Source organism: Fundulus heteroclitus, chromosome 20 (assembly GCF_011125445.2).
Source record: "Fundulus heteroclitus isolate FHET01 chromosome 20, MU-UCD_Fhet_4.1, whole genome shotgun sequence".
In the NCBI taxonomy this organism is placed as follows: Eukaryota; Metazoa; Chordata; class Actinopteri; order Cyprinodontiformes; family Fundulidae; genus Fundulus; species Fundulus heteroclitus.
Genome location: NC_046380.1, coordinates 16,980,391 through 16,998,671, shown reverse-complemented (window position 1 = coordinate 16,998,671; position 18,281 = coordinate 16,980,391). Strand labels below are relative to the sequence as shown.

General features: G+C 38.3%; 3 protein-coding genes across 4 annotated transcripts in view; 1 reads left to right on the top strand and 2 right to left on the bottom strand.

Annotated features, from left to right (window-relative positions):
* Positions 1 to 3,944, bottom strand: part of megf6b (multiple EGF-like-domains 6b) — an 82,692-nt gene extending 78,748 nt beyond the window's left edge. Inside the window, exons 1-2 of the mRNA XM_012881374.3 lie at positions 3,746 to 3,944; positions 3,114 to 3,659 (exon numbers count right to left, since the gene is read on the bottom strand). Of these exons, the coding sequence (XP_012736828.2) occupies positions 3,114 to 3,205 (92 nt within the window). The 5' untranslated portion in view covers positions 3,206 to 3,659; positions 3,746 to 3,944. The remainder of the gene's footprint in view (positions 1 to 3,113; positions 3,660 to 3,745) is intronic.
* A 1,335-nt stretch (positions 3,945 to 5,279) lies between these two features.
* akr7a3 (aldo-keto reductase family 7, member A3 (aflatoxin aldehyde reductase)) lies at positions 5,280 to 12,387 on the top strand. The gene is made up of 7 exons (XM_012881389.3): positions 5,280 to 5,727; positions 6,837 to 7,024; positions 7,115 to 7,219; positions 9,748 to 9,844; positions 10,902 to 11,001; positions 11,099 to 11,228; positions 12,170 to 12,387. The coding sequence occupies exons 1-7, from the start codon at positions 5,433 to 5,435 to the stop codon at positions 12,329 to 12,331; spliced, it is 1,077 nt and encodes a 358-aa protein (XP_012736843.2). The 5' UTR covers positions 5,280 to 5,432; the 3' UTR covers positions 12,332 to 12,387.
* A 91-nt stretch (positions 12,388 to 12,478) lies between these two features.
* On the bottom strand, positions 12,479 to 17,437 carry mrto4 (MRT4 homolog, ribosome maturation factor). 2 transcript variants are annotated; one of them, XM_012881390.3, is made up of 8 exons: positions 17,322 to 17,437; positions 17,046 to 17,104; positions 16,840 to 16,943; positions 14,492 to 14,573; positions 14,325 to 14,392; positions 14,086 to 14,237; positions 12,976 to 13,052; positions 12,479 to 12,886 (listed from the first exon to the last, which is right to left on the bottom strand). In XM_012881390.3, the coding sequence occupies exons 1-8, from the start codon at positions 17,347 to 17,349 to the stop codon at positions 12,743 to 12,745; spliced, it is 714 nt and encodes a 237-aa protein (XP_012736844.2). In that variant the 5' UTR covers positions 17,350 to 17,437; the 3' UTR covers positions 12,479 to 12,742. The 2 variants fall into 2 exon arrangements, with proteins under 2 accessions (XP_012736844.2, XP_036007444.1); XM_036151551.1 differs by lacking the exon at positions 17,322 to 17,437 and adding an exon at positions 17,244 to 17,309.
* Positions 17,438 to 18,281: the final 844 nt, after the last annotated feature.

The window sequence follows — 18,281 nt, the reverse complement described above, 5'->3', positions numbered from 1 at the left end:
AAAACAGCAGGGAAAATACTTAACGTGTCAAGTTGGTCTGCTGCGTTTCCACAGATGTATGGACGACTGTGAGAGTAAATTTATGAACACTTCAGGAGGGGTTGTAAGAAAAGACAGATGGGCGAAGCTCGTGTCAGGCATTTTTCCGATTGTTGATAGAGCGATGCCTGGGAAGTCCTTACCTCTGCCGAGTCGGATTTCTGAGAATGTTTTTACAACTCAAGAGAAATTCCTTATATACAGTTTAGAATAGTAAAGGGCCTTTCCTTGTAACCACAATTAAGTTTTATATAATACACGAACACCAAGTAGTGCATAATTTAGAAGTGGAAGGTGAGTGCATCATTTTAAAAAAAACATTTTTTTTTTACCTATAAATCTGAGGATTCGGGCACACCTTTGTATTCAACCCCTAAATAAAACGTACTGCCACCATTAGCCTTCAGAAATCACCTAATTTGTAAGTAGAGTCCAGTTTCATGCAATCCTCAGTATAATTGTGTTATTTCTGTGAAGGCCTGAGCTTTGTCAGAGAGCAAAGAGTATCATGAAGAACTAGAAACAAAACATAGGTCAGCAATAAAATTGTGGAGAGCTTTAAATCAAAGTTAGGTTATACTATTATTATTGTTATCATATTATCTATAATGGTAATAATATTACCAAGCTCTGAACATATCACAGACATAGTATGACAACTGCAAGCTTTAGTTAGAGAAACAGCCAACTATGATAACTCTGGAGGAGTTGCAGAGACTAATAGCTCAGGTAGCAGTCATTAGGTGTCCATTCCACAAATATGACCTTAATGAAAAAGCAGAAAGGAGAAAGCCATCCTGGTAAGAAAACCATCAGACATCCTGTATGCAGTTTGCCACAAGCCATGTAGGGGAGGAAAGCAAGAATGGGGGGAAAAAAGTCAAGAACTTTTGGACACAAAACGCTGTGCCTTGTAGAAAACTAACACTATACGTCAACAATATCTCCAACATGAAATAAGGTGGTGGCAGTAACATTTTACAGAGAGGCTAATCTAAAAAGAGAGCAATGTTTAGATGCTGCAAAAGAGGTGAGACTGGGGCAGAGGTTCACCTTCCAACAGGAGGAAGACCTCCAACATACAGTCAGAGCTAAAGGGAAATGGTTAGAGCAATTCATACTCTTTTGTTTGAATGGTCTAGTCAAAGTCCAGACCTAAATCCAATTCCAGCAAAATGAGAACATTGATTTTCTCATGTTTTTCATCCAATCTGACCAAAGAAAGAAGAGTAGGCAAAGGTCTCTGATGCTAGTTGCGCAAAGCTTGCAGCTGTAATAGCAGTATAGATAGATAGATAGATAGATAGATAGATAGATAGATAGATAGATAGATAGATAGATAGATAGATAGATAGATAGATAGATAGATAGATAGATAGATAGATAGATAGATAGATATTTTCTATACCTACATGCTTTACTTACAGGTTTGAAGCTAAAGCTAAAAAAAATGGAGGCAACATTTTACTCCATCAGGTGAAATGTGGTGAGCACTGTAATCAGACATTTCTTGCGGCACAAAGCCTGTCTGGGTCAGCTACCAGGGGAGTCCAGGCACGAAAAACTGCAACGTGATCTTTAAAACGTTTGCTTTTGTTGAACTCTCCAAGAAGCGGTGAGGACTGGCATGTGTGCGGATCAGCAGGAATCGGGAGATAACATCCAGCTGTTCATCTCATAAACAACAGTAATCACCATCACCTCCAGCTGTATATATAACGGCATGATGAAAGGCCTTATTGTTCTCACATAAATTGAAGCAATTGTTTATTTGTGTGAGGTTGGGACTACCTGTTACAGCTGACTGGCTCTTTATTTGAGGGGCCTAAAACTAATTGTTAGAGTTGGTGATTGCGTGAAGACAATAGAGTGAATATTGGAGGAAAGTCACACATTTTAAAAGAGAAATTACATGCACAATGTAGAGATTAGATGATAAAAAAAAACCAGAAAGAAGATTTATTGGATGATACAAATACTGGATTTGATGCAATGGTGTAGAAATTATATTAGGCTTACATTTTTTTTTTCATATTTAGAATAATGAGAACAAAATCCCCAATAAAGAGAAATGAGAAACTGGTCTGTTTTTACATATTTGTGGACAGTTGTGCTGCAAAATATATCGAATAGCAATCGTCATCGCAATAAAGAGTCAAGCATTCGACCACTAATAACATATTTGTCCACTTGGATGGACTAACTGCTCCTAATGCCCCCACCAGATGTATATCTTGAGTAGCTGAGAACACTCACAAAGAGTGGTGGGGACAATATGTAATACTAAAGGAGCTAAAGATGCCATTTACTTTTTACTTTTCTTTGGCATAGAAAATACACCTGGATTAAAACTTCTGTATTTCTCTTTTTTGTGTGTATGCTCTGCTTTAAACCCCAGTCAGCAATGGCAGATGGCTGCATGCACTGAACCTGGTTCTGTTGGAGGTTTTTTATTCCTCTTCAATGATTTTTTGTCACTGTCACTACATGCATGCTCAGTATGAGGGATTGCTGCAAAGTCAACGACACAATGCAAGCGACTTTTCAACCAATTTGAATAATACACAGAACCTGACAGTATTGTATAACTAGGATCAATTTGGAATGAATGTGCTTGACCAGAAATCAGTTTTTTGTGTTTTAAGCAATAGCAACCTATTGCATGAGCCCATGTGGGTAGTGACGTCACGGGGTGAAACAATTTGCTAGGGCAAGATGTCAGAATATAGTCAAAAATTGCCATTTTTTTTCTTTGACAGTGTATATTTTCATTAAAGAGTGAAAATCAAACTAAATAAAGTATTCATTTTTGACCAAATTAAGACAGCTTTTGTTTAAATGTAGAATTCTGTATCTTTAAAAGAAAACTGATGGTTTTTACTTGTTGCTGGAAAGAAATTTAGGTATCAAAACAGGCAAGGTCCTTTTACTATTGCATAGAAGCTGCACCCAACCTGTTGCCAAGCAGCAAAATATGAGTCCTCTAAACTCAAAGAAACTGAGGATTTAGTAAATATGCTTAGCTAATACAGGTGAAACACAGTGCCATATAAATAAAACCAGTATTTACTCACATATGAGGTTGGAGTTTGCTGGCAGTGTTGTAGCTGAATGAATAAGCCTCTTTAATAAACATTAAATAAAATGAAAAAAGAAAGATATCCATTTTCCTCTTCGTGGATTTCTTATCAGTGAAAAAATTTGAACAATTCACAACTTATTCAAGAATATACTTCATCGTCTCCAGATTGATCAAAAGAGCACCATTAATGCAGTAAACTCCAAATTCTCAATCTAAAGAAACTTCGACTGTGCGTAAATGTTCGTCCATGCAGGAAATCCATGAGCCATCACAGCGCGTGTCCTTCTCCTCACAGCTTCCGTTTGGCACTGACTGAAAAACCACAGCTCACCTCCGACCCGTCTCTGCAGATGCTAGGGTGAGGAACAAAACCTCCCACGGGATGGCTGCGCACTTTCCAACCACTGACTTGGTAATAATAGCAGAGGTTCGGCGGGCTGATGGGAGAGGGCGCTGAGAAACACATTTTACTCAAACCTGTAGCGCTTTCTGAAAGTCACTGGCGAAGCGCGCACACGTGGGTAGTAAAGGGATGTAACTGGAGGAGAAATGAAAAGTTATTATGGTTTGATTTTGCGTCATTTAAACATAGATTGTCACCGCTCATCGCAAAAGTTCGTTTACCTCGCGTCAGAAGCTCTAACGGGGTCGTGGATTGTGCGCGTAAAGCTAGACCAGGGTGTTGCGCGCACTGTTGCGCACGTTTGGGAATGAAAGCGAGCAGCAGGCTAGGAGGAACACTGCCATTTTCACTCGTGAAGCTGTGAAACGTCTGAAGCGGTCGCTCCGCAGCAGCGTAAAGCAGGTGATGGAGCAGTCAAGGGGTCACAAGCCCGATCTGACCACTGCTGTTCTCCAAACAAAGCCTGCATTGCCCTCATACTTGTTCATGACCCGGAAGAGTCCCGGGTCAGAGCAGCCTTACCAGCTTTACTATAGCATGCTGTTTTAATTAGCCTGCAGACATATCGGAGCTCATGTCAGACATGCGCCTCAATTAGTTTAACTCGTCTAATGACAATCAGGTGGATTCGTTCGTGTTTGTCTCTGGAAGCACTTCTCCCAGACAAGGATCAGTATCCACTTGGTGGGATGCCCCCATGCTCCCTAGCTCAGAATCTGTACAAACAAAATGATTAAGTAAGTAAGAGCTAATCCACACATGACCTCACACACAGACAGACAGAGATTATATATATATATATATATATATATATATATATATATATATATATATATATATATACACACACTCAGCAGTGCTACAGGTTGACCTGCCATGCAGCATTAATGGAGTAGGCCTAACTGATGCTTTTCAATAGGCTGAATGTCTGTATTAAAATGCTTTAATTTGTTTTCAAATTATTTCAGAAACTGAATTTTAGGTTTTCATTATCTGCAAATCCATAATCATCTTAATTAATGTTGATAATCATTTGAAATATATTGTTTGGTGTAACAACTAATATAACGAGCTCCATTTGTTGTCCAAATGATGTTTGAATTCCCTATATACTTGTAATTAACATTTATCTTGATCTATTTAAAAGGAGTTATCAGAAATCCCTTAGAAAAGGCAATGCTTGTTGAACACAGACAATCCAAATAGTTAGCCTGATTCATTCTTAATCTGCACATTTTTGTGAATCAGGTATAAAACTATGTTTTTTTTTATGTTCGCTCTCAGAAACAAAGAGACACATATGTGCAGATGAATGGTGTTAAGGGCATTGCAACGTTTTAGTAAAGATCATCATCTTTAACTGAGTTGTTTATTCCAAGTAGCAGACAAAAACAACAATAGATCCATGTGCAGTTAAGAGTTTCGTTATATTTATGTATGTATAAAGTACTGTATTTTGTTGTAATAACAAACGTGCTACCATTGTATATCTCCAGTCTAAAGCGTTTGAATTTAATTTCAAATTGTTATAGAATATTTATTTTTTAGTGATTCAACACGTTTCGTTTGTGAGGCGCGTCTAAAATGAGGATGTGCTGCCTCCTTCTGTCCGAAAATCTGAACTACAGCTAAAAGCTGCAACCAGAGATTTAAAGAAATGTTGGGAGGGTTTTTTTCAGCACCCAAAGCTCGAGCTGAACAAATATTTACATGAGTCCAAAACCACAGGAAGTGGTCACAAAACGAACCTTGCTCCGTTTCAAGAGCCACCTTGAAAATACGAGAACACCTGCAAGGTCAGGCGGTAGAATCTCACCCAGAATATTTTGCGTTTTGCACTGGCTGGGTAACTTTACGACGCTCCCTAATCATCCAACCTTTGCCCTTGGCTGGTAGCGGAACTGTAGCATGCTGTGGGTAATAACAGGCGGACTCTGCACAGTCAGAAGAGCCAGCAACATCCAACCCGTCCTCCTGCGTTTGCCTCAGCTTGCGTGTCGCAGAAACATGTCTTCCTCCCCGGTTAGACGGCCTGCCACCTTACTGGGAACCATGGCGTTCGGGGGGCGAGCCGACGCCGAGCAGAGCCGCGGGATGGTGAAGGCTTTCCTGGACAGGGGACACAACCTGCTGGACACAGCCTTCATGTACATGGATGGGAAGTCGGAGGCTATCATTGGTGACATGAACCTTCCAAAAACAGGTAGACTCTAAGCATTTACACCTGTTAATTAGACCTTGATGAATTCCTCCTGGAGTGAGGAAATTAATTATTGGCGCTTGAAAAAAGTTTTCACTGTTGGAAAAATACAGTATTTTTTTTAAATACTTCTTCACAGATAAAAGGTATAGTGAAAAAGTCTTAAGCCATGTAATTTTGTTAAAACAAATTTGCAGGAAAGAAAAAGTCCTGTTTATTTTTCACCACAGGGTGGCAGCAACATTTTATGAAAGCGGTTCATGCTGCATTCCATTTGCCTCGGAAATCTAAAAGAAGAGCTGGGAGTAAACCAGAGTAAAAGGCGTTCTAGTTAATACAGTCGGAGAAGTCGGGATTCCCAAATCAAAACCTAAAAAATCTAAAGGTTAGGATTCCAATATGGCGACAGCCAGGAATGCTCTTATAAACGTCCTTTAAAGCTGTATTTTCCACACGCAAACACCACTTTTAATTTGTTAGGTTCAGAGTTGCAGCTGGTAACATTCATTTTATACGCATTCTTACAACTGTGTCTTGTAAAACAAACATGGTTTATCTAAGCTTACTGCTGTTGATGCAAGGAGTTGCCATGTTGGATCCGAAAATTGGCCTTGAAACTTTTCTCCGACTTTCTGAGGGGAAAGTTTGACTTTAGGATCGGAAACTAGGATTTCCGAGTTCCGTCTGCAAACCAAACGCAACTGGTTAGAGGACTGTATTTTACCTCCAGTGTTGCTGAATTTGTGCAAACCAAAGTTTATGTAAAGCCAATATGTTGGCAAGCTTTTGTCATTTAGTTAGGAGTCTTCAGGGATATATAATTTAGATACTTTTAAATGTTATTTTCCTACTGGGTAAGGATATTTCTATGATATTTCAAACATTTTCTTTGGATGTAGGCAAGATAGAAGATTATTTTGACTTTGGAACAATTTGTTTCTATGAAGAAAGCAATTTTCAGAAACTTTATGTTTCAGAGCATAATGCGTGTAAATCTTGGTAAATAACTAACCTAGGAGGCTAACTTGTGTGGCTTTTATCATCACAGACTGTCGGAGGTGTGTTTGAGATAATTAAATCACATAAGATGTCATTCTTTCTCTTCCCTGCAGTAAGCATAGCAACCAAGGCAAACCCCTGGGATGGGAAAACACTGAAGCCCGAGAGCGTTCGTTCACAACTTGAAACCTCCCTGCAGAGGCTGAAGACGGACTGTGTGGACCTCTTCTACCTCCATGCTCCTGATCATCAAAACCCCATCCAGGACACTCTGAGGGCTTGCAATGAACTCCACAAAGAGGTGCGCTAACTTGGAAAATGAACTTTGTAGTGGAAATGTATGTAATAAAGAACATCAAAGTATGATTTAATGCAAAATTTTCACCTTCAGGGTAAATTCAAAGAGCTTGGACTGTCGAACTACGCGTCGTGGGAAGTTGCTGAAATAGCATGCATCTGCAGACATAACAACTGGATTTTCCCCACTGTTTATCAGGTATTATTTGACTAATTAGTAAAGTAACTTTTAAAACAAATAAATGTGATGAATACAAGTTCAATTCAATTTTATTTATATAGCGCCAAATCACAACAAGTCATCTCAAGGCACTTTACAAAGTCAAATTCAGTCAAATCTTACAAATTGGTCAAAAAGTTTCCTCTCTAAGGAAACCTAGTTGATTGCATCAAGTCCCAACAAGCAGCATTCACTCCTGGAGAAGCGTAGAGCCACAGTGAGAGTCGTCTGCATTGTTGATGGCTTTGCAGCAATCCTTCATACTGAGCATGCATGAAGTGACAGTGGAGAGGAAAACTCCCCTTTAACTGGGAGGAAAACCTCCAGCAGAACCAGAACCAGGCTCAGTGTGAACGCTCATCTACCTCGACCCACTGGGGGTTACAGAAGACAAAGTTTTACGCCTAGTCTTAAAAGTAGACAAAGGTGTCTGCCTCACGGACCAAGTAAAAGTGCAAAGTCCAGTTTTCTTATATTGTTTACGTAAATAGCTTTAAACCCACATTTTCAGCACCTAGCTAAGGAATTTGTACGTTTGGAAAGATTTGTATATTTCTGTCTGTTGTATATAAATAATTTTAATGTAACATATCTACACGAGGTGTATATTTGAAACCCCACGTTTTGTCATGAACCATAAACAACCACAAACTTCAGTGTATTTGTGTATAGACCAACACAAATTGTTACATATGTGTGTTATATGTAAGTAGAAACACACTTTTTTGTTATTTTAAACATGTTTTACAAATATAAATCTGGAAAATGCAGCAATCATTTATATTTACCCTCTACTCCTTACTTGGTCTTATAACAGCAGTGAGTTTTTTTCGGTATGTCGCTACAAGTTTTGCACATTAAAATAATGAAATTTTAGATTTGGGTGGATAATGCCAGTCAGTGGATAATGCCAGTCAGTGTGTGAGTCTATCCACAGATTTTAATTAGGTTTAGGTCTGGATTTTGACCAAAAGGTTTCAACATGTGAAAATGCTTTTATATAAGATATTCCTCTGTAACTCAGGATTATACGGACTGAAGCTGAAGGATAATCGTTACTTCAGGTTGTTGTTTTTTTTTTTTTGTTTTTTGTTTTTTACACAATTCCCCTGTATTTTGCTCCATCCATATATTATGATCAACTCTGATCATCATGCTGATTACCACAGCATGATGCTGCCACCACCATGTTTTACTGCAGGCATGGTGTGCTCATGGTGGTGTACAGTACTAGTTTCCACCACAAGAGGGGAGTGCGCAACCAATACTGGTCCTTTTGACTTGTTCTGTTGTTCCTCTAGAGTTGGGGTATACTTGTTGGCTGTTTGGTTGGTCCGTGCACTCCTTAAATGGCCTTTACAGGGTTCCCGCGGATCCTTAAAAAGTCTTAAAAGGCATTGAATTCTGTAATATAAAACTAAGGCCTTAACTGGCATTAAAATGTCTTAAATCAGTCTTTCTTAGGTCTTAAAATTGTTACCAGGTCATAAATAGGATTTAGTTTTTGTAATCCTTACCAAACAGTAAAATAATTGACACAGTTATATATATTTTTAATTTACCGAATGGCTCAATGTAACCATTATTGGTTCCGTCCCGATAGCGGAACCAATAAAAACTGTTGCGGCCGGACCATAGCTGCGAAAAAGACTCTGCACTGGTTATGTTGTGCTTTTTAAAACTGATTTATAGTTTATTTTAGTAGGGAACAAAACAGAGTTTGTGCATTCAGTTCAGTAGTTGTTAAAAATATATCTGTAATTTGTGTGTTTTTTAGCTTTCTTCCTATATGGAATGTTTTTCAAAATTTTAAACATGTCTACTGGGCCACAAAGTAATAGTTTATGTTAAAATAAACATTTGGGTGAAGTTGTCGCAACGAGGTTTATCTTGTTTATCGTGAAGTTGGTCTTAACTTTTTATTTCAAGTGGCATTAAAAAGTCTTAAAAAGTCTTGAATTTAACTTGCCTTATGCTGTAGGAACCCTGCTTTAGTGTTCAGCTTTGTGCCATAATCATACACTGGGATGGCGAAGTTTCTGTGAAATGTTAAAAGCTCGTAACGTTCTATAACCTAAGCCTGGTTTAAACTTTCTCCACAACCTTCTCCCTGATCAGTCGGCTTTGTCTTTGTCTCCATGATGCCGTTTGCTCCCTAATGTTCTTGTTGAGATAGTTGGTTACTCTGGATTTTATTTTGGGATTTCAAACTAAACTCAGCTGAATCGAAAGTCAAACAAGAAATTGTCTTTCCACCTCACACTACGTGCTACTTTGTGTTGGTCTGTCATTAAAAAAATGCCAACAAGACACTGATGTTTGTGGTTTTAATGTTTCTGAATACTGAGCAACTGAACCTGCAGCCCAAATTTAGATTTTTCTGTGGGGGTAACAGGATATTTTCAGCATTCTTGCATCTGAATCTAGAAAAAGTAGAGATGTTTTCCTCACATGTTTAGTGTTTGACCTGTTTGCATTTTTACTCAATATCTGGTAACTTCTCACAGGGAATGTACAACGCTACAACAAGACAGGTGGAGACAGAGCTGCTACCATGCCTGAGATACTACGGAATGAGGTTTTATGCCTACAATCCTCTTGCAGGTACGTTCTCCTCACTAAACCATTTACCTAAAACTCCATCAATCCTCAAACGGAAAGTTTTTTGAGGATCCGGACTAACTGATCATCTCTATTAAAAATCTTTAACCTTTATTTAACTCAAATTTCGCACGAGTTAAAAAATCTGAACTTTCTGTCAATTTGCGTCCAGAGCTGTTCCCGGCCAGCCGTCGCCCCTGACCCACTCAGTGCTCTCTCTGCCCGACCTCTTGTTTAGCACTTTGAATTGTCTTAGTACTACCTGGTTAAATAAAGAATAAATAAAAAGAAAAAAAAAAATGGTACTGAAAATAGATAAACTTGCCTTGCCTTGTTCTGCCTTGCGTTTGGTGTAGATGCGTCAGATCTAAACACGCATACTTTAAGGAACAGTTTTGGATTATGAAACTTTTATTTTGTGTGTGAGAAATAAATAAAAAAGGTGTTTCAATGTTTTGAACCAGCCGTTCTATTTAAATCCTCAATCTAAGAGGTGCCAGAGGTACATTGAGTAACTCAAACACAAAACAGATAAATTAGACAAATACCTAAGCTGTGATCTGTCAATAGAAGATAAAAGGTATGGTTTATATATAAATAAATCTAATGCCTTCGTTTTTCAGAAAATGTTTTTTATATTTTTAGGTAAATGAAGGAAAAAAAAACTCTAACTCAAACATTTTCCAACACTTATCAAAATCCGTATGTTATAAAGTTATCACACTGTTGTTGGTTTGTACAACATGTAAAACCTTTACGTTGTGCAGCCAGATGATTTCCAGCCATTTTTCAGCTTTTTCTCTGTACCCGTTTGGATGATCGTCTCAAAAATGGAGATTTATCCACAGCTGTATGCTGTGAAATATATTGATCACACAGATTTATTCCTGTCACTCTCCGGATTTAGTTTTTTCATGACTCCTCTTTATTCTGTCCCCCAAACATTTTGGATGTATGTTCCTCTCCCCTGGCATTTGGTCTTTTTCTACACTTGTACCAAGTACAAGTCCACTGTAAAAATGTATGGATTTACTTATGACGTCTGGAAATGTCCTTCCAGGGGGTCTCCTGACAGGGAAGTACCACTACGAGGACAAAGACGGCTCTCAGCCTGCTGGCCGATTCTTTGGGAACAACTGGGCTGCAGCGTACAGAGACAGGTGAAAAACCAGCATCTCATGTCCTGTTGTTGCATGTTAATGGTACGTGTTGGTCTGCACAGACCACAGCCATGACATCTGGCTTTCTCTCTTTAAGATACTGGAAGCAGAGTCATTTCCAGGCTATAGATTTGGTTCTGAAGGCATTAGAGACGGCGTACGGCTCAGAGAAACCCACCCTGACCTCGGCTGCTATGCGCTGGATGTACCACCACTCCCAGCTGAAGGTACTCCTTACTTATAGACACCAGCTGCAGTTTTATTCATTAAGTTCCAGTTATAATTGCTGAGGGAATAATTTTAACAGGAAGCTACAACATCCTAAAACTCCAAATTATACATGACTAAGTGTTTTTATAATTTCCTAAAAATACAAGATTTCATGTGGTTGGATGTATTACTGAAAAGATGCATCACAACAGCAAACAGGCTTAAATCGGAGGCAACAGGACTTTTGCTCAGTTGCTTCCGAAAGAGCAAAAGTCCAATTTAAGCCCGTTTGCTGTTACTGAAAATATTAAACAAGCTGTGTTTATCATTTACTAATCTCTGAAGACTGCAAGTATGGGTTTTAATTACAATTCTCATGTATTTCAAATAAGTATTCTCACAGCTGCAACTATGCAGTTATACATACTCATTTGTAATGTTCAGTCTGCTCAGGTTCTCCAGCAGTTATGTCTCTACAGTAAGAAAAAAGGTGGAAAAGAAATCTCTAAGCCTCTACATGTGATCTGTTGCACTTAACCAGCCACTGCGCCGTCATGCCCTCGCTGCTTTAAGATCTGGCTTTGGAAGGCATTTTCACAAGGGTCGTGACACTAAATTCACCACCAGATGTCGCTGTATGACGTCATTTCCAGATCCAGACAGGGATAGAAAAGTGTTTATTTTTAGACCCTTACCCTTTTTCATTCTGTCATTTCATCTAACAGACTCCTTCAGTCCACCCTCATTAATTTTAATGCACGCTCTGTATTAAATACCTAACAACCAGATTAAGTGAATTTTGATATTTAGACTAAAGTCTAAAGCCTCTCAAAGTTTAGATCTGGAAAAGTCTGACATGAAAAATACATAAATCATCGTGAAATGTACAACTCATTACTGTATGCAACCTTCTTTATTTACAAGCCCAAACCAACTGGCCTCTCTGATTATTGTCTAGGGTGATCATGGAGATGGCGTCATCATCGGCATGTCAAACATGGAGCAACTCCAGCAGAACCTAGCTGCAGCTGAGGAAGGTCCTCTGGATCAGGGAGTGGTCGATGCCTTCAAGGCGGCCTGGGATCTCGTAGCCCACGAGTGTCCCAACTACTTCAGATGAGGAGACCAAGTATCTCGCCTATGTCCAATAAAACTGCATTGACTAAAAAGCCTTAATTCTTGTTTAATCTTCTAAAAATCAGTCTAGGATCAGGTGGTTGGACCTAATCAGCTGTGACTGTTGATGCAAAACCACTTTACTTGTATAGATGTAAATTTTCTTTATTTTGAATAAAAATGAGTTTTCTAAGGAATGACAAACCTGGAATAGAGTTGACTGATTTCAGAAAAACCCTTCCAACATTAACAAAATGACCAGATTTGATACCAGTCCAGTGTTTACTGAACAACTCAGTCCAAACATTATATTAAACATTACAAGTTTGTTTTGATGTTTAAAAATAAAAAAAGGGGTGATGAATTTCAAAAAAAGTCTATCTGCTTTTGAAAGGTGGCTGCCTTTGCAGAAGTTTTATTCTGCATCGTCGTCCTCTTCATCTTCCTTTTCCTCCATCTGCTCTTCCTCAGCGGCCAGACTCTCAAACTCGCCCGTCTCTGAGTTCCACATACATTTGATCTGCACTTTAAACTCTGCCATCTCAATGGCAAACAGTTTCTGTGAACACAGAGAGAAGATGGGAAAGTTTGAGCTGGTGGGAGGAAAAAGGTGATGTTTAGCATTTTGCTGAGGCGTTGAAACCTCACCAGAAGCCGAGCCTGTTCAGGAGTCAGAACGTCTCCTTCTTTACAAACATCGTAGGCTTTGAGCAGCGTCACCACACCTGACAAAAGAGGTTAAAAACTGATGTTAAATATTTAGAATTATGTACGACACACCAAGTTAGCCTACAACTTATTGTTGTAACAAAGAAAAGCAGTTTTCAGCCTAATGCACTCTTTGGATGAATAAAATGGGTCATGGTTTATTGGCACACCAACCTATGAAACAAATATATAATGAAAAACCAAATCATGCACATCTGCTAAAGACATTAAAGCTTTATAATAAATTCATCTTTCATTGGGTGCGCAATGTCAGACTGAAAAAATAAGATTCTAACCTTTATCTAGAGCTCATTTGGTTTGTAAATACAAATGATTTGTTGTAACAAAATTTGTAACATTTAGTGGCAACCCAAACAATTCTCCTAAAATAAATGCAGCTGAAGCCAGAAACTAATTGATACTCAAGATATTCCTGTTTTTTTTTTTTTGACAGGGACAGTGTACATTAATTAGCATTCCTGCAAATGCACCAGAATTAGCTAAAAGGCTGTTTTTTCATCTGTTGTCCCTGGACAGATCTTAAAATTGTCAACCTAAAAACACAACAGTAAGAAGTTTACAGTGCACAATATAAATATAAAAAGAAACAGCTACAACTCTTCAAAACCTGTTTAAAAATACAGAGTTCATGTTTACGAGACTACAGAGTTTTTTTTTTATATATATATATATATATATATATATATATATATATATATATATATATATATATATATATATATATATATATATATATATATATAGAGAGAGAGAATCAGAAATACTTTAATAATCCCAGAGGAAAATTACAGTCTGCAATTTCCCTGAATGAATAAATTCACTGCTCCTCAAAATGGGACAGACAACTGCATAATTACAGTAAGAATGGCTTGTGTTGATTTCCATAGGTCATAGAATGAGAGAAAAAAAAACAATTCTAGGCCTAAACCTGACCATCTACATCTAGAACCGTATTTAAAAGGTTGAAAACAGCAGGAACTGTGACGGTTAGACGATAACCCCGCTTTATGTCGCTGTCCATGTTCTCACCTTTCTTCAGAGCAGTGGGAAGCCCCAGCTGCCTCAGCTGAGGCTCCATTGAGTGAGGAAACTGTTCAAGAGGACCTTCTTCCAGCGTGACGTCCATCTGTGCCTTGTTGCCCGCGCGAGCGTAGTCCATCTCCTTGAAATGGTTGAAATATCTGCAAGAAAAAAAACAAAAAAAAAACATGCAGCCATCTGGAGAACAAAGTTTAGAGGAGCTACAACTTCAGCAGACCCTTACTTACTCTCGTACTTCATCCTTTGTTTTATTGGTGAAAAGCACTCCCACCTCTCCGCACAAATACCTGCTGACCTGAATATTAGGATCAGAACTGGTTGAATTATCTCTGCATAGATTAGGATGATATTAATATTGCATTTATAGTCTGTTTTTTTTAATAGTCGTTCTTACCTTGTGCAAATTATCTTTGTATTCATCCGTTTGTCCTTTTCCCAAAGCAACAATCATCACTTTATTCTTTCCAAAGAAGAATCTGTGGCACACAAAAAACAAAAATAGATTTATTTTTTTTTTTTTACAACTAAAATTTAGCAATCTACCAGTTCTTACCACTCATGTTCTCCTTTGCCAAGTGGTGCAATATGAATGTAGGTAGGTACAGTATGTGAGTACAGGGCTAACATAAAACCAGAGACCTCTTAGCGGCTCTCCAGATCAATTTTCGCTTGCAAGTGAACCTCACGTGTCTCATATTTCCTCTCAGATGGACTTTAAACAGAACTTATAGTAAAACGTTGTACCTGTTACCCATTTAGACGAGTAAAACTGCCTATATGATGCCGTCAAAATTCCTTTCTATCCAAAACCATGAAATGCAACACGACTAATTTATACGTAAATGAGTTCAATTAATTGTATTACAATAAAATTCTTATCCTAAATGACCTTTTGCCACTGTTCATTAATTGTGCCTTTATGTCTGCATGTTGGACCTACTTGATCTTAATAAATCAGCAGGTTGCCATGGTTCCAGCCAGCTGAATCAACCCCGGTCTGTCCCAGTAACCTTTGCTAATCTCCCCAGACGCTTCTAGTGTTACCATCAGGCTCACGAACACCGTGACGGTTATAGCAAACCCACCACAGCAGATGCCTCCATGTGCATTTTAGAAATAACCCCAGGATCCTGCTAATCAATTAAAACGGCGGCAAGAAGAAATAAGGAATCTGAGAAGAAAACCAATGCCACCGAGACGAAGGCATCGGCAGTTTGACACCAGATACGCGGACCTCCGTCGACACGGTGACGCGCCACTTTATGGATGCGAGCACTTCTTTGCATCTGTTGTTTTAGGGGTGCTGCATTCCCCACGATGCACATAATGCTGACCCTCTGGTGTGAGTAATGGAAGCACTGCTCTCAGAGTGGGAGATAAACAAAGCCACTTGCCTTTTTACTGATGGCGCAGCAAGTAGTGTGCAGGTGTCAAGGAGCTCTTAAAATCTACTCATAAATAAGCTTCTTGATCAAAACAGTGACATCAGGACAAACTGTAGGAAGATGGGGCGACTTTTCAGTTAATGAACAGAACGTCACTGCTTGATCGCAGGTTGGTGAAGATTCTCAGTCATCCAGGTCAAGATCAATGCAAAAAAAAAAAAGGTTAGAAAATAAAAAAAAATCCAGTTTTATGGTTTAAGAAAAAAAAGAAAAAAAGAAAGGCTTCTTTAGCCCCAATTAAGCAGCAAATTCAGAGAAGAGGCTCAATTCTGAATGGGCTGCTGTTTTCAGGGGTCACCAACCTTTTTGAAAAGGAGAGCTACTTCTTTGGCGTCGTGTCGTACGAAGGGCTACCAGTACTGACCTTTGCACTAGAAGAGTTAGAGTTCACCTTAACTTTATGTAAAATAAACACATCTTTCATGCTTTGTTGTAGATACTGTAAATTTTTAAATCTATATAAATGCAAGTGTTATTAAACAGGAAGACTATCTGAACAAAATTAAGTTTTAGATGCAGCTCATTGGGGGGTTGTGATTTTTTTTTTTTTTTTTTTTTTTTAGAACAGGCTTGTGGGCATCACATGTGGTCCTCGGGGGGCTACTTGGTATTTCTCAGCCTGTGACTCAAAGTACATGGAAACATTATAGTTATGTTATTGTAGGTAGTAAAGTGTGGCATCGTTTAGACATCAAAGTCCTGCAGACAGAATAGACCAAACACGGGAACACTTGAGAACCGCCTACATTATTGGGAAGGACTAAGAAATGTTTATCTGAACCAGTATAAACGCGTTTCTTTAGTTGGTACCCCTGCACCCTGTCAAAGGAAAGGGTTTATTCTAAAGCACCCAAAGTCATCTGAAAAAAAAAGAAACTGGCTAAAGCCCAGTAGAGTGGATGATGTATATACACCATACAATAGTTTCAAGCACTTTATCCAAATATTTTATAAACCTTTTAAAAACACTGAACCAAATATTTTATATGTAAGCATTTATAAGGGCCTCAAGCCAAGGCAAACAGCATGCTCATAGGTTTAAATTGACTTTAACAAGAAGATATTGCAGTGAATTTTCAGCCAAACGTGAACAAATAATAAATTGAAAGCTGCTTAATTCCATAAAAAATAAACATGAAAAACTTAAAAGGAATGTTTGTCTAGACCGCTTTAAAATAGCCCAGGTCAGCCTAGCTCTTTGGATGGGGTAAACTCAGGACTTTTGTTTTTTACCACAACAAACGATCTACTAGCTGCTTGAATTTGGACAGACCTTCAGAAAGGGTGTCATTATTACCTGCTGTGTTTCCACGATGTCCTGATGTCTTTCAGTTTGTTATTCCTCATATTTTCCACAGAGAAGATGAACAAGTTTCTGTAGGTGTCCACACATTTCCGGAGCTAAAGGATGAGACCAAAAAAGGAACGTATTTAACATACAGGAGAAGCTAATACAACATAGAAGTATACCAGGGGGAAGAAAAAAAAAAAAAAAACACCCACCTCCTCGATTAACTTCTGTTTGGATTCTAGTCCCTTCTTGGCAGTTTTTGTTAAGGAAACTGATGAAGGAAAATAGGAGAACTAGATCAGTTAAACAGACTTGAACCAGCAGCAGCACCGCCATGCTGAGTGAAGCAGCAGCTAGCAGCTAGCTAGTCCTGCTTCGGGACGCGTCGTGTCTCTGGTGACCAGACTTACATCTCCGCAATCTGTTAGAAAAAACACAACCCGATCCAAGTTATTGAAAATAGTTTCATCTAAAATGTTGTTCCTTACTTTTCTTGTCTCTCTTTGACTTCGGCATGGTGGCAGGACAGCAGGAGAACACGTGAAGCCGAAGGACCCCAAATGTTTCTGTTTGGGTGAGCTGGCGATGCGGCGCCTGATGAAAAATAACTGGGCTTCACTTGTTAAAATGCATCGACGAGGATTTAAACGCGCAAAATCACAATTTTCTTTGAGTAAAAAGATATTACTTTTTTTTACTCTCCAATGTGTATGTTGATTTTCCCTTTATATTCTTTTTAGCAGCTTACCTTTGTTTTGTGAGTTACCAGAAAGTGGGGGTTATTGCATGGCACAGACTGGCAGGGTTAAAGGGTATGTGGTTTCCCTTTAATTATCAAATAAACTCCTCTAATCTACATTGTGTACATTGGAATTTTAAGAGTTTATCTGTGGGTTTCATTATTGTGTGCGCCACTAAATTACTTAATTTAATTGCTTGGAGATGCAATCTGTAATGCAGTTTATTTTAGGCCATTACTTCCAGAATTATTTCCACAAAAAGCTGCCTGGACGAGAAGTCAATATAAAGCCACTTTTCATATTTAAAGAACTTTGAGTAGATATACATAGTTGCTTACTCAATAATAGATTTGAAAAGGTGACTACGAATAGGGTTTTAGTGATTCCCACTGTCACAATTAACTTTTGGAAAAATAATAAAATTTCTGGTAAAGAAAAAAGTATTACAGTGTGGGAACTACTCTAGGAGAGTAAGAAGTTAGTAAAAAAAAAAAAAAGAAAAGAAAAAGGCTTGCATCGAAGAGCTGGAGGATCATAAGCTATATAAATGTAATATTGGATGTGTTTGATTATATGTAAAATAAAAACCAAAATCTTTGTACCATGAAGAATGAATTAAAGTTTAACATTATGCACTTTCAGACATTGACGGGGATGTCAAATGAGATACCATTGCAAAACTATACATAACTATCCAAAATTTTATTT